Source organism: Equus przewalskii, chromosome X (assembly GCF_037783145.1).
Source record: "Equus przewalskii isolate Varuska chromosome X, EquPr2, whole genome shotgun sequence".
Taxonomy (NCBI): Eukaryota; Metazoa; Chordata; class Mammalia; order Perissodactyla; family Equidae; genus Equus; species Equus przewalskii.
In genome coordinates, this window is record NC_091863.1 from 15,023,742 (window position 1) to 15,045,864 (window position 22,123).

The 22,123-nt window shown below is 43.2% G+C and overlaps 1 protein-coding gene across 9 annotated transcripts in view; it reads right to left on the reverse strand.

Moving 5' to 3' along the window:
- SH3KBP1 (SH3 domain containing kinase binding protein 1) overlaps window positions 1-22,123 on the reverse strand; it is a 315,045-nt gene that overhangs the window by 20,553 nt on the left and 272,369 nt on the right. For all 9 annotated transcript variants that reach the window (XM_070603477.1, XM_070603481.1, XM_070603483.1 and 6 more), the window contains one exon: window positions 13,589-13,674. In XM_070603477.1, the coding sequence (XP_070459578.1) occupies window positions 13,589-13,674 (86 nt within the window). The remainder of the gene's footprint in view (window positions 1-13,588; window positions 13,675-22,123) is intronic.

Below are 22,123 nucleotides of genomic sequence, written 5' to 3' on the forward strand. Positions count from 1 at the left end.
GTGGCTACCGAGCACATGGACTATGACCAAGTGCAATTCTTTAAATTAATTTCAAATAGTCACATGGGGCTAGTGGCAACAAAGATCTCTATCATGACCCTAAATCATGGTATTTCTTCTGATTTATGCTCAGTCCATTCATTCAGTGCACACTTAGTGAGTGAGCACCATGAGCCAGTCTCTGGGCTAGGCGTGGGGGGAAACAGGGATGAACAAAATAGCCACAGTCCCGGCCCCATAAAGCTTCGAGCCCACTGAGAGAGACACATTTTTATATATATAATTATAAAGTCTGCTAGCTACTAGGAAAGAAAGGTAAAAGATGAAATTAGCCATGATAGCATGGGGACCTAATTTAGATCAGGGAAGGAGGGACATCTTATTAAAGTCTAGCACTGAGGAGAGGCCAAGTGCCTCACCTGGATCAATAACAAGCAATGTTAAGTGGGAAAAAGCAACTTTTCACATTTGCATTCCGTTGAAAACTGCTAACTGCAGGCCTACGGTTGCTATGCAAAATGATTTAATAAATAAATAACGTATTTCTTTATTGGAAATAGTAGTTATGCTATTAGTCACAGGAACATAATTGGCACAGCCTTTTTTGTAATGTCATTTGGTAAAAGCGATCACAAAATGTCAATGTGTACACCTTCAGATAGTCCACTTCTAGAAATTAACCCATAGAAATGTTGACGTAAGTGTAGTCCAATATATTTATGAACCCAGGGATCTTCAGCCTGTTTTGCCAGTATACCTCCTGAAATAATTTTGAAAATCTATGTGCCCCCTCACATATCTTAAGTTGATATCTAAAATTTTACGTAACTTTTATTCACAAAGGATAAAATTTCTGCTATATTCTAAATATTATTTTAATATAATATACTGCTCTCTTAAATATATTCAATATATATTTGAATACCACAGCAATTTAACAACCACCATTATTCATTTTAAAAAGTCATGAAAAAGTTTTTCTTTAACAGTTGGAAATTTTACATCATTCCTTTCCCTCCCTGAATTCATATTTCCACCATTCTTCCACTGCTGAATTGTATTCTAATGTAACATATTTTTATGCTGTTGTTAATTTTGTCCTTTGTTAATTATCTTTTTATGCTATAAAAACATATATGAATTGAAAGTTATGATTTTTTTATTTCCTGAAATAATAAGGCTCTAAGTGTAAAATTATTTTCCTTCTGGATTGAGTTATCATTACAATTATTATTAATATGCAAATAATCAAGACATGTATACACACATACCACACATTTTGATAAACAATTTGTAAGCATAAAAAAGTAGAATTTTATTGGGCTTTTCTCTCAAATACTTCACGCATATACGGATGATTATTACTTAGCACCAGAATGACATGGTTTGGTATCAATTCTATTCCTGTTTTTCATTTTATAGATGTAAGTGCCAAGAAACTGTGTTCACATAAATAGAACTATGTAGGAATGGAAAGAATTTTGTTATCACAGTGTCACTCAATTCTTTGAACTCCTTCCGAGTTATACACCAAAAATCAGACAGTGATGTAGTATCAAGAATTATTTTTAACAATCTATCAACGAACAACTCACTGGGTGCCTCCTTCGATTTTGTTAGAAGCAAAGAATTAGAAACCAACTGACTTGTAAATGGATTTTTTGTCCAGTCAATAGAGTCACTCAGTTTCTCAACTCCAACACCAATCTTAGAATTGTCTCTTAGTTTGCATCAGGGGTTTTTATATCCTTGGAGTGGGCAGGAGATTGGCCACGCCATGTAAGGTGAGAGAGGGTGATTGGGAAAGGAGGGGCGGAAAAGGAGACGCAGAAAGACAGCAGGCCTCTCAGGACATGAGTTTGAAGACAGAGCACATAAGAAGATGACGATGCACTGTTCGTGGCCTGGGGAGTCTCCATGGTCCCCCAAGGTACAGGTAGGCCTGTTTGCGGATCGCTGTCCTAGGCTGCTCTTTGCAGCATTGCTCCTAAATAACTGGTCACGGTAGAATCATACAATGGAATGTTATGCAGCCTTTAAAAGTATAAGGTTTATCTATGTGACTTATGTGGAAAGATGTCAAACATACAGTATCTAGTACAAAAAACAACTGTGAACCAGAAGGGTATATATAACATGATCACATTAAAAAAAATCCAGGAAACAGTATGGAGATTTCTCAAAAAATTAAAAATAGAAATACCATACGACCCAGCTATCCCACAACTGGGGATTTATCAAAAAGACTTGAAATCAACAATTCAAAGAGACTTATGCACCCCTATGTTCACTGCAGCATTATTCACAATAGCCAAGACGTGGAAGCAACCCAAGTGCCCATCAACTGATGAACGGACAAAGAAGATATGGTATATATACATATACGATCGAATACTACTCAGCCATAAAAAAAGACAAAATCATCCCATTCGCAACCACATGGATGAACCTTGAAGGTACTATGTTAAGCAAAATAAGCCAGACAGAGAAAGACAAACACCGCATGATTTCACTCATATGTGGAAGATAATCTAACACACAGGCAAAGAGAACGGTTTAGTGGTTACCAGAGGGGAAGGGGTTTGGGGGGTGGGTATAAGGGGTAAAGGAGCACATTTATATGGTGACTGACAAATAATAACGTACAGCTGAAATTTCTCAATGTTGTAAACTATTATGACATCAATAAAATTTTAAAAATCCATCCATCCATTCAATCATAGAAAGCCTTCTAAAAGTATGTTCAACCTTAACAGTGATTATCTCAAGGAGAGGCAGAGATACTAGGGGACTAGCACTTTCTAATTTTCTGTGTTCTTTCACTTTTTTTAAAGTAAGCACCTATTCTCTATGTAATTGGGGGGTGTGGAGAAGCTCTTTAAAATAAAAATACAGCTGAGTAGATCATGTTTGAAATGATGTCAGATGCAGCTATCAAAATCTTGGTCAGCTGATTTATGTTACATGTTCAAGAACTTGCCTAATTTCCAATAGCAGTAGTCATGGTAAGAATGCAGGCTGATGCCTGGTGCTTCTCTCTGTCTTAACTGCAGCTATACCAGCTACCACTCAGAAAGTGGCTGTTCTATGTCAGCCACATCACATTATTATGTCTCAATTTTACAACAACCCTCTAAGGCAGGTGGGCGTTACTAACCCTGCCATGCAGAAGAGGAACGTAGATCTTAGAGTCACTCAACCCGGAACTCGCAGAGCTAGGATTCAAGTCAAAGTGTGCCATCTGAGAACCCATGGTTTATCTAAGATACCATCCACTTTCCTCGGTGACTGTGGGATTATCTTGCCTCTACATAAGAATTTGCCCTAGGAACTCAAACTTATTTAGGATGGCAAACATCCTACCTTTTTACATTTCTCTTGAAGAATTTGAGCAAAAACGATAAGTTTTTAAAAAGGTGAATGAACAATCTTAAGCATGTTATAAAAAGTTCTGTCATAACTATTATGCCCCAAATTGTTAATTACTTAAACTTCCATACGGCCAGCAAATTCTTTATAAGCAAAAATCTTTAGGCCAAAAGAAAACCCTAGATTAGAGCTTAGAAAGGGCCAAATTATCAATTCGAGGTTAAAGGGACTAACAGAACTAAAGGAAGTGAAATAAAGAGAGAAATGAAAGAATAGGCTATTTAATCTTAAAGAGGATTCAGAGGTTACCAAAAGAGCAGTTTTCTCAATGTCCAGGAAACTCAGCTAAAAGAAAGAGTCAGAGAAACAAGACTGCAAGGCTGAGCTAGGCCCCTTTGATCATTTTATCCAAGCCCCTGGCTTAAAGATGAAACACCAAGATTGAAAGAGGTGCGATGCTGTGCCCGACGGCCTGCTTCAGCAGGATGTGCAACCAGGCAGAGGGCACGTTTCCTTTTAAGAGGCAAGACGAATGGGGCGTTTCATCTTATTCAACAGCACTTTACTTAAAGAGGAGCAGTCTGACACTCCTAACAGAAAATTTTAATACGTGTGTGAAACAATAACATCCTAACGTCCGGAATTACACAGAAGCTACAATTATACTGAGTACAAAACTTGAGAGGAAATACTTCCTGTCCGAAGCCCAGTGCTCTTTGTACCACACTGGGAGGGGCAAGCTCCGGAACTGCTGGGAGGGCTGGCGAGCCCCCATTCTCCAGCCTTGGGGGGAAGGAAAAGGACAGAGGTACAAAGTATTCAAAGTGCCCTTAAAAATCCGACATTCTGTGAGTGAGTTAAAAAAAAAATCACAAGCAACTGTATCTCTATAAAAAAATTAATCAGCTAATTGTATATTTCTGGGTGGTGAGTTTTCACCTGAGCTTCACCACCCACCTCTCTCTAGAGCCTTTCATTTGCCCCCTGCACTTTTCCTCTCCCCCCACCCTCATCTCTGCAGACATGTGCTGGACCTGTGGTTTTCAGAAGCCACCTCAAGAACTAGTATACGTCCATGACAAAGTTATCGCCAGTCCATAAAGTGCCATGGAAAGAGGGTCAACATTGTGAGTCTCCCAGTAAGCTAAATGTGTTCAATTGTTTTTCCTGAGGAAGATTCGCCCTGAGCTAACATCTGTGCCAATCTTCCTCTATTTAATATGTGGTTCACTGCCTCAGCATGGCTGACAAGTGGTGTAGGTCTGCACCTGGGATCTGAACCTGCGAACCCGGGTCGCCAAAGCAGAGCAGGCTGAACTTAACTACTACGCCACAGGGCCAGCCCCTTCAATTTTGAAACTTGCAGATCATATCCTTTCTACCAGGCAACAGCATCTGTTTTTAAAAATGTGCTTAATTAGTAAAACAAGAATCAGAAGTCCCTCACATTCAAAGCCTTTTTTTCTCTTGGTAGATGAGTCTGTGAAATTCCATGGATTATGAACAACCTTAGGGAGAGATGACTCAGGCCTGGGGAGGTGGAGCACGCCACTATAGGTCACTGTGAAGCTAAATAAAGAGGCTTCTTTGGCTCTAAATCAGGGCTCCCTGTTCACTTACACCTCATCCTTAGCTTGTCACCACCAGATCCAATTACCTTCTAACGGGGCCCACCAACCTCACTCCAGAAGGGCTTGTCACTTTTCTCATTTAATGAATCAAAGGTAGTGGGAGGCTGAGTGGGCCAAGGTTTCCAGATCATGCCTTAACAAGAGTCCGTGGCCAGAAAAAGGAGTTTGGTAACTTAACTTTCCTCCTTACTAAAGTGTAGTTTGTCTATAATGCTTTTAGTATGACAAAGGGGGTAGTGGAGCATGGTTTTCTGGCAGGTTGAATATCCCTCTGGATATTTACAAGTCAAACGGAAGCCACAACCAGGCTCTGCCAATCTGGGAGCCCACAGCCAGTGGGCGGAGGGGGGCATTGCAGGCCAAATAAATGCCATGTGCAATCTGAGAGCAGAACGTCACCTGTTCCCTTCTTGCTTCCACATTCATTCGCAGCTTAGAGGCCTCACTTGAGCACACTGCAGATGTAACAAAGGTTACTATATAAGTCTCTTTGCTGTGTATAGACTACTTTGAACCCACTGGGCGTCCCTCTGAATTTGGGTTCTGAAAGCTGTAAATGGTCACAGCATGGAGCAAAGACAGAGATGCTCAAGCCATTGGGCTGAAAGAAGAATGCGAGGGCCCTGACAAGGTGATCAAAATCCCAGGGGAGGACACACTGTCTCTGCACACGCTTGAGCTTCTGGAGCTGGCCACAAGTCCACACAGCTAGCAGGCACTGTGACCTTCTCAAAGGCAAGAGCCAGCTGAACTGATGCTTGCTACACACCCAAACATCCCTCTGCTCCTCTCACCACTCAGTTACTTTTCTTTGTTGCAAGCTGACAGCTGTAGGTGGCTCAGGCAGGATGGCACTGTTTCTTCTCTGTGTTTTAAAATAATTCACACCACCAAATTCATCACTCCCAGGAGGTTACGCAACATTTGTCATCATCTCCTCATTTTGATTTGTTTAACCTCCACCTGTGTTGCTATAGTATTCATGAGACTTTTCCTACTGGCACTTTGAACGTTCATTGTTTTTTGTGCTTATTGGATGTGATGGGGTAAATATGTTTGTGAAACCCATCAAAACTAAGTATGAACCCAGCCAATGAGACAGATTGCCAAAGGCCAGGATTGCCCTGTGGGGAGCCAAGTAGGCAGAGGTGAATACCTCAGTTTTGGTATGGACCAATGTTTTTAACTGTGAAAGTCTATCAGTGGACACCCTCAATTTACATCTGGGATCAGACTCTTGGAAACACGGAGTAGGACAAGGCCTTGCCATCAACCCATCTCCTCTAGGACTGTGAGATGATTTTGAAACCAGCTGGTTGCCAGCTTGACCTTGTTTACTCAGCACAAACCTAGCCTGTGAGCCCCAAGAGCTTTAGGTGAGAGGTCGGGAACCGGGGGAGGGGGCACTGTAGGGAGAGGTCCAGGCATAGAACCTCTTCTGAATTAGCTGGAGCCAAGGTTGAGTCTCCCGAAGTGCAGAGAGGAAACCAAAAATGCTCAGAGGGACTGACTAGGTTCAAGACCTACCAATCAGAAGGTCAACCTGTTTCACTTCCTTGTATAAAGCGTTTGACCCAAAGCACAATCTCCTTTGCTTTTTGTGATCACACTTGAGAAATGAATATTGCTTCTCAAATAGTCTTGATAAAAACTGAAGTTTGATCATCATGTGTGTCCCTGGATAGGAGCCAGAGCTGCATGTGTTGACACATGCACACCCCACAGCCTCATTTGCAGACTCGACAGTGACATAACAGGGACCTCATCTTCCTCTCCTCTGCATAGGTAATGTCAGTCACGTTCCTGATCCCAAAGGCTATGTCTGAAGGCTGCTGGTAAAGAGACACTGTCTGTAAGAGGGCGCTGTGGTTCTCACATGAAAGTTCTCAAGTCAGAGCAAACTAACCCCAAGAGAACAAGAAGCGTGGCTCGTTCACACACATGCCTAGCCAGTAGCCCATCTAAAACACTCCCGATGTCACTCATGGGTTTCTGAAAGGCAAGCAGGACACAGTATATGTTGTCCTATTAAACCCAAGAAATTGCTCAATGACCTGAAATGCTGCACCAAAAGGGGAAACTTAAAATATTTTTTAAAAGGAGGGGACAGAAAAACCAACAACCCAAAGCCAGGGATCTAAGTCTTCCCCCCAAATCTGTTTGAGAAACCTCAAGAAATTATTTCTTATAGTAAAAGGCAGAAATTTCAAAATAAGTTAAAAATTTAATCACTTGTTTATAGAGATTTGGTGTCATATTAACAAAAATTTTGTGTTACTGGTCCCTATTAAATTGCTTTATATATGTCATGAAAAGCATACAAAGTACAAATCTATAATTTAGCATTGATTAAATTTCATGTTTGTTATCCTTTTATTTAATATCCATTTAAACATTGGGTATTAAATCTTGGGAGGGTATCTGATCCCAAATACAACACTCTTTCTAGGTGAAAATCAGATTTGCATTGTATCACTTTTTCTAGGGCAAGTAACTTGCCACAAACTTGAGGAAGAGTGCTCTCTCAGAGGTCATGGCAACTTCTTTGGTCCATATTTAAGTGAATTACTTCAAATATATTTACTTTTTTGTATATTAAGTCACCAGTTTCCAAAAGCTCTGAAATCATTTTCAAACTACATTTTATAGAGATTCTCAGGAAATTAGATGGGCCACTCTAGGACCACAAGGCTGCACTTAAGGGAACACTATCCCCAGCCCAGCTGTTCTCAATTCACCATTGGATTCTTGGCACTGGCTGAACTTTCTCAACCTCAGTGCTATAGACATTTGGGGCTGGATCAGTTTTTGCTGTGGGGCTGTCCTGTGCATTGTGGCATGTTTAGCAGCATCCCTGGTCTCCACCCACTAGATGCCAGTAGCACTGTCACTCCCCACCCCACCCCCATGTTGTGACAACCAAAAATGTCTCCAGACATTGCCAAATGGTCCCTGGGGAGAATGGTTGAGAACCGCTGGGTGTAGACCAACCTCATGCACTGGAAAATTTGGTCTCATGGGTCAGGGAGATCTCGGTTTAAATCCAACTCTGCTACTCACTAGCCAGTTAACCTTGCCCGGGTTACCTGGATTTCTTTATTCCCTGTCCCTTCCCTATAAAAACGAGAGTCATTACACCTCCCTCACAGGGCTTGGCGAAGATGAGAAATATCAAAATATGCAAAGCGTCAAGAGGCACCCAGTGACTATTAATTCCTTCTTTCCTTCCCCTTGCTTGCTCCCACTGCCATTATTTCACCTCTATGACCTCAGGATGGTAGGGAGAGTGAAGAAAGGGTGTATATACTCCTGACTGTACCAGAGGACCGATTCTAACACTAGGACATTACACGTAAGCTACATTCCTCAGAAGCAACTATTGCAAAGTGTACTCGAAGAGGAATCGAAGATTATAAAGGCATGTTCTACCTCCACATATTCTTAGAAAACACCCCTCAGCCTTCCAAACACTTGGTGATTATTCTATCACCACTGCTGTAATCATCCTTATCAATGTCCAGGTGGGCCTCAATTTAAGGAAACTGTGTAAAACAATACACTTATTTAACTCGTTAAGGAAACTTACTTGTATTACAAAATGATTTCTCTACAAGCTTTTAGAGAGCTTTCTTAAGACATCTAAAACATAATCCTGTTTATAAAAGATTGGTTTACAGACAACTCAGAAACACCAATATAGTAGCTATTAGTCTAAATAAACATAACTGTTTTATAAAGTGGGGTAAAGGGGCACTTTTAACCCTATACTTATAAATCAGTGGTGTGTACATATTTTTTTGACATTGAGACCTCAAAGTGAGTGCCAAGAAAATTTCAACTAGCTCTTTTTGCTTTTTAACAGCTTTAGTGCGGTACAATTTCTACACCATAAAGTTCACCCACTTTAAGAGCACAACTTAATAATTTTTAGCAAATTTATGGAGTTGTGCAACCATCACCACAATCTACTTTTAGAACCATTCTAGCACCCCAAATCGACGAGCTCTTAATAGCGTTCCCTGGGTGTAGGGAAGTGTTTTTGCATTTTCTGGCCCAAATGAAGAAGGCTTGAGGCATCCATGAGAGACTGAGGACAAGCTGAAGCTAGTCTTTCTATCTACCAAGCCAGGTCCATGCCCTAAGTCCATTAAAGTTATTGACACTTGGCCCCCAAATTGACTACCATGTGAAGTGTGGGTCTATGGGTCAGGTTGAAAAGATGGAGGGGAAATCCTCAGCTTCCTCAAGTGAAGAGGGGGTGGTATCCACGTAGAGAGATGGAAGTGGGAACAGTTTGACAAGTTTCGAATGGAAAAAAACAGTTAAAACAAAGAAGGCAAGCAACCGAGGAAGAATGAGATGGGCTTTTTCTAAGTCAGTCATGGGAAACCAGATGGCTTAGTTCCCAGGCTGCTTCCCACCTGGAGGCCTCTTGCCACGTGCTTTAGGAGGAAAGGAAGGGAAAAATCTCTGTAGTATTGAAGGGTAACAATAAATCCCGCCATGCCATGGGAACTACAATATATGGCATAATAAAAGTAAATGTTATGGCACTTGACTTCGCAGCCTATAATCTCCCGTTCAATCGGAACAGAGATTTTTCCGTCAGCAAGAGAAAACTGGACAATTTAATTTTCACTTCTATTCATGCACAGGCCTGTGCTGGAGCTCATCCATGTTTTCTATTATGTTCCTTGAAATATGGCTGCATAGTTTGATACAAACAATATCTCAAGCTGACATCAACAACTTAGTTTTGGATCAACTGATTTCATTCTAAGCTATCACGGGCTGACAGATGCTGGCAGCTGCCCACCCGAGCTCTGGAAAGGCCGTGTTCTCTAATTTAATATTATAATAATGTAAAATTATAGCTTTATTAAGAGGAAACACAGATTTATTTATAGTTAACACTGATGATTTCTAATGGCTTTCAGGTCTGTGTTCTGCTATTCACTGCAACGCAAATTTGGGCAGCTTCAATTGTCTGAATCACTAACAAAACATTCTGGTACAAATAATTTCTTTTTGATTCAAAGCAGTGAACACATGTTACAAAAGTAGAGATAGAAAAGCAACTCTGAAGAGAGCCAGGCCCCCTGCAATGTCCTAGTCTCCTTGACCACCCCACCTGCAAAAGGCATTTCTGCATTTGGATCTAAAGACATTTTGCTTAAAACCCTCTCCTCCCTCAGCCCCTGGGATGTTGTCAAATTCTGCCTTTCCCTTAGATGTGGACTTTGCACAGGGTTTGGTCTTCAGCTCTAGGTTCTTTTTTTCTCTTTTCTCAAGGTAAAGATTTTATTTATCTTCCTGACTTTATCACTTCTAAGCAAAGAGCAATATTAATAATAAGCATCTCAATCTTTTTCCAGCCCTCCAAGAGATTTTCCATTTCTGGAAGACAAGGTGAGGAAGTTGGTAGAGACATCAGTATTCTTTGTGGATAAAGAAGCTGAAGCTCAGAGAGTCCATGTAAATTACGGAAGGTCACCTAGCCAGGAAGCAGCAGAATCAGCAGCACTCAAAGCCACATCGGCAGATGCCTGCTCTGCGTTCCGCCTCCTGGAAGGTCCTAATCTCGACCTGCAATGCCTCTCCAGCCTCAGCCTTCCACCTTCAGGCTTCACCCAGCACTGAGACAGGGATGTCCGGTCAAATCTCAAAGTCAACACGCTTAAATAAATTCATCACGTTTTCCCCCAAACCAGTTCCTCCTCCAGTCACGCTTATTTCTACCCAAGTCATTTCTCCTCCAGTCACCCAACCCTAAAACCTCACAACTAACAAATCATTCTCTCCTCCTCCCCACTCCCAAGTCCAATGTGTTACTGAAGCCTGGCAATAATTCTCTTGCATTTCTGCGTGTCCACATCTATCCTTTCTTTCACAATCCTTTTGTGAGCAGCTTAATTTTGGCTCTCTCTTACTGCCTCTCACTCGAACTATCAAATAACCTGACTCCTTGACACCCATCTTTCCTTCATCTCATGGGTCCCACAAAGCTCTATCAGTTATTATCTGAATTTTTAGACCTGATCATGTCCCTTCAGAGTCAACCATCAACGGCTCCCACTGCCTACAGAATAAATTACAAATCCAAATTCAATCCAGGCCCGACTTACATTTCCAGGTCAGCCCCCCGCCCCGAGGCCAGCACAAACCCTCTACTGCAGCCAGGCTGATGCACTCGCAACTACCAGCACTCCTCATGTGATTTCCCTGCCTACCTCTGCCCCTACCTAAGCGAATCCAACTTCCAGATCCAGAAAAGTCTGCCCCCCTCCACGGAGCCTGCCCTCACACCCTGGGCGCCAAGGAGCATCCTCAACTCTCATCAGCATTACTTGCTACCACTCAGTCATCATTTAGACAGACTGTTACCTCACTTTTCATTTACTGTCTTAGGGGTCCAAACAGACCCAAAGCCCCCAGAAGGCAGGGCCTGTGTGTGAGGACCTTGGTACCATTCAGACTTGCACTTTAGTAGGTACTCGAGTATTTCCTGGTTGATTACTTAGCCGCCAATCATCGTTTCTTGCAAAGCAAATAACATATACATTAAATTATTAGCTTGAGGAATTATAGTTTTCTTGGATTAATGTCTTCTTGGCAAAATGAGAGTGAACTAAACCTCAGCATCCCTTTCTGAGCTCCCAAATACATACAACTGGGGCTTAGTTTCCACAATATGAAAAGCTTCCATAGACTAAACCCCCTCCATCAATGCCCCCAACATTTCCAATCTAGCTTGTCAGAATGAAAAAACATGGGATTCATATTTTGGCAATAGCCACCTTAGTGATCTCTAGACCCAAAGAAAACAAGAGTCAAAGTCAATGTTCTTCACAAGCAAGGCATGGCCCTGTGTATCCTGGAGGTGGGAGAACACCTCCCCTCCCGTGGGAGGCCCCACATTACCTTCACTGACACTTTGCCAACCGACAACCATGCCTTGAAACGGGGCCCGAATGCTAACTGCAGAGCAGTAGAACCGGAACTTAATCAGACTCATTCTGATGATTCCTGCTCGTTCACTGCCAATCACTGCTCTGCTGTTCCCTGCCCTTTAACCAGGTCAAAAGCTACAGCAAGCCAGCGTTTCTATTATTATTGCATCATCTCAAGCTGTCAGAAACTCTTGGTCATGCTTCCTGACTCGGCTTCTCAAAGGCTGACTGCGGATGTAAACCAGTTTCTGGAAACCAGACAAGCACTTTTGGTGTTTACAGTCACAATGACATATCCTACCCTCAAGCCTTCACAAGATCAGACCAGAGACTGCAGGTTAGCAGTTGCAAAGATGCAACTCTATGAGCAGGTTTCAGAAGAAAACAGCACCCACCCAGGTGACGAGAATGTTCATATTAGGAGCTCTGGAACCTCTTACAAGACCTGCCAAATGTTGGACATTTGCTTCTAAATTGAGCAGCCAGTGCAAATGATGCTGGAAATCTTCCATGTCAAATCAATCCCTGATAGTGGCTGCCAGAGCTTAGGGAAGGGGAGGGGGGCAGGAGGAAGGTGGGTGTGGTTATCAAAGGGCAACACAAGGGATCCTAGTGGTGCTGGAATGTTCTATATCTTGAGTGTGGTGGTAGATACACAAACCTACATGTGTGACAAAATTGCACAGAACTAAATACACACAAGTACTAGGAAGACTGGGGAATCTGGTGGACTGGATCCATGTCAATATTTGGGTTGTGATCTTGTACTGTACTTTCATAAGACGTCACCATTGGGGGAAACTGGGTAACAGGTATGTGGATCTATTATTTCTTACAACTGCATGTGAATCTCTAATTATTTCAAAATAAAAAATTTAATTAAAAAAAGGCAAATTCCAAAATGTAGCCCTTTCTATCATGTAGAATAGGAGAGAGTGCTAACTTATGACTATGACAGGTACAAATAAAAGATGTAAAGCTCAAAAAAATTTAGTCCCTAAATCTACACTTCTTAAAAGGGCTGTCACCCAAGTCAGACCAACGGTGACCTCAACTAGCACACACGTGACCTCACACCTACCCACACACACCCCCTGAAGGCCCTCCAACTCGTTTACCCACAGAGACTTTAGCTACCTTCCCATTTATCACACAGTAGTATCCCGACCTTGGGAAAACTCACTCATGTTCTGAACTAAGTAGCAATTATCACACCAAAGCTTATTTTAAATTCAAAGTCAAAACACTTAGTGCTGTGTCTACAATGAACTCTGCCATTCTGCATTTTCACCCATTCACCTTTTTACACTAAAAACATAAATCACCAGAAAATATGAATATAAGTGCCAATGCCCACTTTTACAAAAAGGTTTATACATCATTTCTTTTCATTAGACCTTGCAAAGAATTTCTCCTAAGGCCAGGGAGAGTAAAAATCCCAGGAATTCTGTTTTAATGTGGGAACTGCCATCACTTCCCTTGTTTTCAAAATTGTAACACCTAAAACCAACTGAGGGCTGTTAGCCTTGTATTTAAATGGCTATGTTAGTTCTCATCAGGTTGCTTGAAAGGGCAAGCCAAGCTCTGCAGTTCTTTCAAAATTTTGCAAAGAGAAGCAAGAATGCTCTCCTTACTCACCGATGTCATTGCTGCGGTCTGAGAGATCCTTGTCCAGGATGCCGGATATGGAAGTGCCCACCAAGTCAATCTTTGGACCGTCGCCCCTACATTAAAAACACAAGTTCAGGCATTTAATAATTGGTGTGTTTCCTTGTCCTTTTTTCAGCTTTCGTGATGCACACACACGTTAAGGAGTGTGCTATGCGTGGGGTGGGTGGCACTGTAGCCTGTAAGGAAGCCAGCGGGAGCCAATAAGCTATCCAACCACATGGGCCTTGGTGCAAACTGGCTGACAAACTGGATGCCCTCTTCTCCAGCACACATTTTCAAAGACGGCTATTTTAATAATGACTGTTCAGCAATGCACCTTCAGCTGCAAACCCTCCCGCTGGTACACAGGGTACAACATAGAGCCTGCTCCCGCCCCATGGCCAAATAAGCACCAGCAAACGGGAACTGGGAGCTTCCCTTTTAAGGAGCAAGGAATTTAGCCAATGCCGCTTGTCAAAGGTCGGCTACTCTTAACCTTGAGAAAAAGGTTTTCTGGCCTGGGGCTGAGGCATCAGCCAGGCTGTTGACAGGCACAAGGTGTAGAGTTGAGATCTGGCAGCCTGAAAGCTGGCGCTGGGGCACAGGCCTATAAAATTAGACAGCTCTTGGGTGGGTGCCCCCATGCCCATCAGGACACAAGCAACTTCCCTCTGTATTTGGGCTAGGAGCAGCCCTTGGGGACAGGAACAGAACTCCAAGATGATGAGAGAAACAGTCCGCATATGCACAAACAGAAGATTTCTCCAAATTTCTCCAAAAGGGCAGCTCTTTGGGCTCTTCACAGTGGGGGGAGGGGGGTGGTGGTGGTAATGAGCCCCAAATGAGATTATGCAAGGTCTGTGATGGTAGTGAAATAGGAAAAGATCCCTGCCCATAAAATGAGAGGGAGAAGCCACGCTTTCTCCCTTCCTTCCGGGAAAGCAACAGAAATAGTCCATCTCATGGCTCCTGCACTCACTATGGCCTGAAGCCAAATGGCACAATGAGTAACAGATTTACTCAAGGAACATTTGTCAAATACCTATCATGCTGAGGGTACTGAGAGGGCCAAGCCAGATGGTATCCACTCTGGAGGGGTTCTTGGTCTAAATGGGAGAAAGAGAAAGACAACCACAGCCCACACAGCGAAGGCTGTATAAGATACAGGCACGTCAAAGTTCTATGAGATGAAAGGACTGCGTCAGTGCAGAGGAGCTGCATGGTGGGGCCAGGGGCACACAGAGGAGGTGGTATTACAGTTGGGCCTGAGAGGGAAAGGGAGAGAGGACATATCAGTAAGAGGCATGATTGAGCAAGGACCTAGGGGTAAGTGGCAGTGTCCAATGTGGCCAAGGGTCCCAGGGCTAAAGCCTGAGGTCCCTGGAGAATAGCAAGAGGAGAAAGTTTGGCAAAGGCCAGACTGTGCCAGGTTCAGTCTGTCCTGGAGGTAATGGGTGACGGAAGGAAAGCTGAAGCAGGAGACCTACAAATCTAGAGGTCGGGGAGGGAGGTGACAGGGCTGACCCTGGGTTTCTCACTCAAGAAGAGGTGGTGGGGGTAGCATTCAGCGTGACAGGCACATTCTTGTGATGGAGAAGAGCCCCCGTCAGCTCCCAAACGAACAAGACTGACTCTTAACCTCAAGCATAACCTCCAGCACCCTCAACCAAAGATGAGCAGAGGTGGAAACTCTGGGGAAGCAGGGTTGGGCCAAAGGGCTTGGCCTCCACCAAGAGAAAACACAGCTCAAAGACTCTGCGTGTGTGTGTGTGTGCATTATGAGACTTGTAGGGCTTTTCAGAGCTCGATTGAAATAAAAGGAGAGCGTGGACTACTGTACTTGGAAAGGGGAAGCAACTTGAACTTCACAGCAGAGCCTTCATTTCCCGCCTCACCCCAACCTCCTAAGGTTGTGGGGGCCCCCAGGCCAGGTTTCCATAGCAGATTCCTTCTCCATCCCCTGGGCACCGAGGCTCAGGCCCCAAAAGTCACACTCCTTTGGACGGACCCCAAGCCAAGAGGAGCGGCGAGATCGAGGGAATTTATTTCAAAACATTTTATTGCCAGGGCCCCAGTATCCACTAATTTGAATGTAACCTTCTGAATGAAATGTTTTAGAAATGTGGTATTATTAGTAGGAAAGCATTTTCATTTTTAAAAGCTCTTGAGGGCCCTTAATCTTATTATTTGGTATCTACAGAGCCTGACTGATTTGGTGCTGTCATCTCCAAACTACAGACTGAACTTGAGGGAGACTCACAGCCAGACAGCTCTGTCCTTTTGGGAACACACCAAGGCCCCAAACTTATGAGAACACATGTTCTGTCCGGGCAGAGAGGTCACTCAGGCAAGAAGAGTCCAGTTAATTCCACTGGGCTTTTTTTCTTTTTGCCAAGGGGGAGGAGGGTTTGAGGTGACACCCTGGTAGGCAGCTGGGGAGAAAATCAGAGGGCGTATTGGCGGGAAGAAGGAGCTTTGCACATCAGCTAATCACCTGTAGCTCAGAACAACTTGGCTGCTTCTGGACATGTGGCTTATTTATGCATTTGGGTAACTGAGAATCTTGGAGCTGCCATTTCCCTCTTGGATTTGACAGCTGGAAGCTTCCAGTCAAATGCGAGCCTATCTCGAGGGCTGCAGAGAACCCTATTGCACATGACCGTGCTCATCTTATCTTGGGTGGGACTACTTTTTTACTCTTATTTCCCTTTTGTTGTCACTCCCAACTATTTTATTCTTTTACATGCATTTTTCAAAATTATCCCAAAGCCTTTGGGGGATGGTGTTGGGTAAAAAGAAGTAGTTTTTAAGAATAGGGTATATATCAATAGCATTTAAAACCTTCATCTGGGGACTGGCCTGGCGGCGAGTGGTTAAGTTTGCACGTTCCGCTTCGGCAGCCCAGGGTTTTCTGGTTCAGATCCTGGGTGCAGACCTATTCACTGCTTATCAAGCCATGCTGTGGCAGGCGTCCCACATATAAAATAGAGGAAGATGAGCACAGACGTTAGCTCAGGGCCAGTCTTCCTCAGCAAAAAGAGGAGGATTAGTGGCAGATGTTAGCTCAGGGCTAATCTTCCCCCCACAAAAAATTTTTTAAAAAACCTTCATCTTCTTTGGACCAGTTCTGGGAGTCTATGCTAAAGAAATAGTCTGAAATACCCAATGGCTTTTGCAGATCAATATATTTATCACAGTGCTATTTGTAATAAAGATAAATTGAAAAGATCTCAAATCTCTCATAAATAGGGGAAGAGTTGAATAACCTATGATATTTGATGGACTTTTATATAGCCATTAAAATGACACTTATAAACAGTTTATGACAACAGGGACAAATGCTTATGTTACAATGTCAAGGGACAAAGGCAAGTTAAAAATGACATACACCTCAAAGCACATGCACCCACATGCCATTCTGATATACTAGGAAGAGAGATTTATTTTTAAGACTGGAAGAATATTACAGTGGTTATTCCTGCATAGTCTGATGGGTGATTTCTAGCACCCAGTTCAACACCTGGTACATGACAGGGGCTCAGAACACTTGTGGAATTAAAGAACATTTACCCTTTTTTTCTGAAATGGGAACGCATTATGTATTTGTACAATAAATGCAATTTTTTTCCAAAAGACAAAGTTGTATGACATTCAGTATGATCAAACCTATGAAAAGCCAATGAAAAACAAACCAAATCACACAGAGGAAAAAGATGGGAAAGAAACAGTCCAAAATGTTAACAGTAGTTGTTTTGGGGATAAGACTATAGGTGAATTTTTCCTTAGTTTTAAAGTTCACTTTTTAAAAAAAAAAAAAAGTTCATATTTATGTCTGACCGGGCAAGGGAAACAAAAGAAAAAATGAATAAATGAGACTACATCAAACTAAAAAGCTTCTGCACAGCAAAGGAAACCATCAACAAAACAAAAAGACAACCTAACAATTGGGAGAAGATATTTGCAAACCACATATCAGATAAGGTGTTAATATCCAAAGTATACAAAGAACTCATACATCTCAACAACAAAAAACCAACAACCCAATTGAAAAATGGGCAAAAGATCTGAACAGAGATTTCTCCAAAGAAGATATACAGATGCTCAACATCATTAGCTATCAGGGAAATGCAAATCAAAACTACAATGAGATATCACCTCACTCCAGTCAGAATGGCTGTAATTAACAAGATGGGAAACGAGTGTCGGAGAGGATGTGGAGAGACGGGAACCCTCGTACACTGCTGGTGGCAGTGCAAACTGATGCAGCCACTACGGAAAACGGTATGGAGTATCCTCAGAAAACCAAAAATAGATCTACCATGTGATCCAGCTATTCCACTTCTGGGTATTTATCCAAAGAACTTGAAAACACAAGTGCATAAAGATACATGCACCCCTATGTTCACTGCAGCATTGTTCACAATAGCTAAGACTTGGAAGCAACCTAGGTGCCCATCAAGGGACGAATGGATAAAGAAGAAGTGGTATATATACATAATGGAATACTACTCAGCCATAAGAAACGATGAAATCTGGCCATTTGTGATAACATGGATGGATCTTGAGGGTATTACGCTAAGTGAAATAGGTCAGAGGGAAAAAGTCAAATACTGTATGATCTCATTCATAAATAGAAGAAAAAAACGACGACAAACAAGCACATAGCAACAGAGATTGGATTGGTGGTTACCAGAGAGGAAGGAGGGGGGGCAAAAGGGGTAATTAGGCTCACTTGTGTGGTGATGGACTATAATTAGTTTTTGGGTGGTGAACATGATGTAATCTACACAGAATTCGAAATATCTTACAACGTACATCTGAAAGCTAAAAAAACAAATGGTTCTGATGGTAAATTTTTGTTATGTGTATTTTACCTCAATTAAAAATAAAAAAAATAAAGGAAAGAAAATAAAATAAAAATTACTATACTTAAAAAAAAAGTTCATATTCAATAATAGAGACTTGGACAATTCAGGCAGCTTCTGTCCTCTCTCCTTTCTCCCTAACAGCATCATCAAGGTAAAGGGGAGATTTCTTAGCCTCTGCCTACAAACTCTCCTTTAAGAATCTCCCGGCCACAAGTGCCCATGTGATGACCTGTGACCACACCTGGAACTCACCTGGGAACAGTTGGGGATGTGTGGAGTTACAAATCCTAGACTCAGAGGTCCAGGTCATGAGGGACCACCCTCAAGAAACAGGAAGTACCATCCCGGAGCCATCCCTCCCCAGATTCTAAATCGTCAGCCACATTCTGACAGGAAGGATATTGGGATCCCCCATCTCTCTAACTGAGCCCTGATCCCCCATGCCAAGAGCCAAACACAGGCTTTCGGCTGAAATTATCTTCTCTACAGGGCCAGAAGCAAGCCTATTTTGAAAACACAGTAGGTGTAGTTTAAAAAAGGTTCTGATCCTTCCAAGTAGGGAAGCTGCAGCTGGTGTTTTGACAGTGTTCAGACTGTGGGTGTGGAAGCGTTTTACAATGTCTATTTGTAAATGCCTTTCACTGTATTTATAGACTCTTACAACAATGCTAATGAATTTCAGTTCTGAAAAATACCAGAATTTCTCAAATTCTTCAAGGCACGTGTTTGGAGCGGCTGATACCCAATGAGACTGCAGCCCTCGATGGTCCCTGTTCTCCTCCAGTCTGCCCAATGCACGGGTACCATTTTGGCAAAAAGAATGTTACTAAATTCAACAAAAGAGGAAAAAGCCCATCCTTGTGTAATTTACTAGCTCCTGTGAGGGTTTTTGTCTGGTGAGTTTCTATGCCCGCAGCTGTTAAATAAAAGGAAAAATAGAAGAAAGCAGGCATATCACCATATATCGGAAGATAGCAGAACAAGGTTGTCCTGACTCATTTCTGATTTTTAAATCAAAATAATGTTATTTTCTTGATTTTTCTCAGCAGTTTTGGTTATGAACACTTAAAATACATGACTTGGATAGACACCTAGCCGCTGAAAGTTTCCTTGCTTGACTGGACAGGGAACCTAAATTGCAGAGAATGGGTTGACTGGCCCCAGGACACCCAGCAAGAATAAGTGGAGCCTACAATCCCATAGAAATAACAGCAGCAGCTGCATTTACTGACTGCCTTCCAGGAGCCAGGCACTAGGATAAGCCCCTTTCATGCATTATTCAATCGTTACAACCACCCCTTGAAGTATCTACTCTACAAGGTAGACACAGAGCTGCACTACCCAGAGCCCGCTTTGGGGAAGGGCTGGTTGTCCCTATTGCTGGGAGTGCTGTCAGCCCCTCCAGGGACCACCTCAGCTGCAGAGAGCCTCCTCGGCCGAGGCGCACCCTTTCCAGGGTGGGCCACACCCCATGGTATAAAAGTCTCGGTCACTTCAGCCCAACACAGGACAACCTGGCGGGGTCCCTTTAGCCCCAAAGCTCCCTGTGGAGTTGGCCAAGGCTCTGGTGAGCCGGTATCACAACTTGATTTCTCCCTCTGCCCAACGCTGCTTTCTTCTCTCTTCCATGGACACTGAACTCTAAAACATGTCATGCGTACTAAATGCTGCCTCAGAGTCTGCTTCCTGGAGAACCCCACCTATGATGCCCTTATTTTCATTATATAGATCAGGAAACTGAGGGTCAGTGAGATTAAGTCACTTGCTGACAAAAGGTCATAAAAGTAGTAGAAAGGTGGGGTCTGGATTTGAACCTACTAACTTTGACTCCGGAGGCCAAACTCTTGACCACTTCTCAAAGTTGCTTCATTCAGCCTCCTGGTCATGCGGACGGTGAGTCACCGAGGATGCCAGGCAGCCTGTGTCATCATAGCTCACTGCCAGCTGGGTAAATTGCCTTTGTTCCCCCAGTAAAAAAGTACTAATAATAAACAAAAATCACACATCCAACCCGCCTAGAGAGGCCTGCTCTTCCCACTCAGACCTGAGACATGAGGCGTGCACAGTTGGAAAGGTGGAAGATGCGCCATGTGCATCCCTTGAGAACATGAGCTCAGTCAGTGGCATAGCCCAATTTAGCCCAAGTTGGGACAGTTAAGCCAAGACATGTGGCCTGGAAAAGGTGTCGAAGTGCACAGGAAGCCAAGGCAAGCAAACAAGTAAATAAATAAACAGCAGCAATAACAGCAGCAACAACAACAACAAAACACCAAAAAGACCCCACAACCATTCTGGAGGTGAGTGGGGATGAAGGAAAAAGAGTGAATCCACCAAATCCTACCAAACAAAAGATCCCAGGCCCAGATGATGACTCTTTTTGGCAGTGCCCCCTCCCCGCCCTCAGAAGGATCTATTACCATAATGTAAATGTTTGGGCTATAACTGCATAAAAATTGTAACAGGGGAAAAATAAAAAGCTGGGAAGAAAAGGAAAGGAAAAAAATAGAAAAGTCCCAGCCCCTATGCTCAGGAAACCACCGAGGTACTCATCACACATCCTCTATTTTTTTCCAGCTTTCATCCCATGTGGGAGTTGTCAACTCATATGGACGGTGGAGGATGCCAAATGTGAAGATCCTAGAGAAACGACTTGAGTTACCCTGCTTTCTTTCCTGCTCCAGCTCCACAACCTTGTTTTATCACTCCCTCCTAATGTAAAACCACCACATCCTATTGTTCACCTCCCTTTTCCTGGTCCAATCTCGCACAGAGGATGCAAGGCCAACAGAAGTGAACATCCTCTCCCCGCTGTCCTAGCTGCCCACTCAAAACATCTCAGACTTAGGCTCTGAATACTGAAACTGGGTACAGATTACCCAGCTCAAGCCCCCATTTCATTACAGACAAGTGTCCTGTGCTCCAAGGGCAGGAGTTATGTGCCCAAGGCCACATAGCTAATTGGTGGCAGAGCTGAAACCAGATGGAAGATTTCTGGTGCCCAGTCTTATCTTTGCCCACCACACTTGGGATGGCAATAATCAAAATGAACATCCACATGCACATGTTTTATGCTTCCAGAGATTTTTTTCTCTCTCAAATAAACAACTATAGGATAGCTCTGCCTATCTGGGAAGGTAGGAGATGTCAAGCCAGTCTTTCAGAAGTGTTCTGCCCAGGGAGGTTGAATCTTTCCATTGGGAAAGGACAAAATTACAGAAATAATAAGCCCAGTTTCCTTCGCTGATCAGTAGGAGGGCAGGAGGAGCCTCCCCCCGCTTTCCCAGAAATGTGGATCCAAAGGCCCTGCTGCTATCTGTGGAGGCCCTACATACACACCCTGTGGCCAAAAATGTCCCAGGAATCACAGGCACCTTTTGACTGTGAACTTCCCATTTAAATATGGAACAGCTCGAGCAAGGCCAGGGGCGCAAGAAGTGGGAACCAGAGTGGTTTTCCTGGCAGCTCTCCTCCTGCACTGCGTCCTTGTTTGGATGAGCACAAACAAGCTTGGCTATTTATAGTTGATGAAGACACGTTGGAAGGTGATGGGACATTGCCCGCTGAATTCCTCTCCAGATTTCTGTTCTTTGTGCAGAGTCTGCAAGTGTGTGTGGAAACAGGCCTCCCTCCAGAGCCCATCTAGGGCACGACAAGC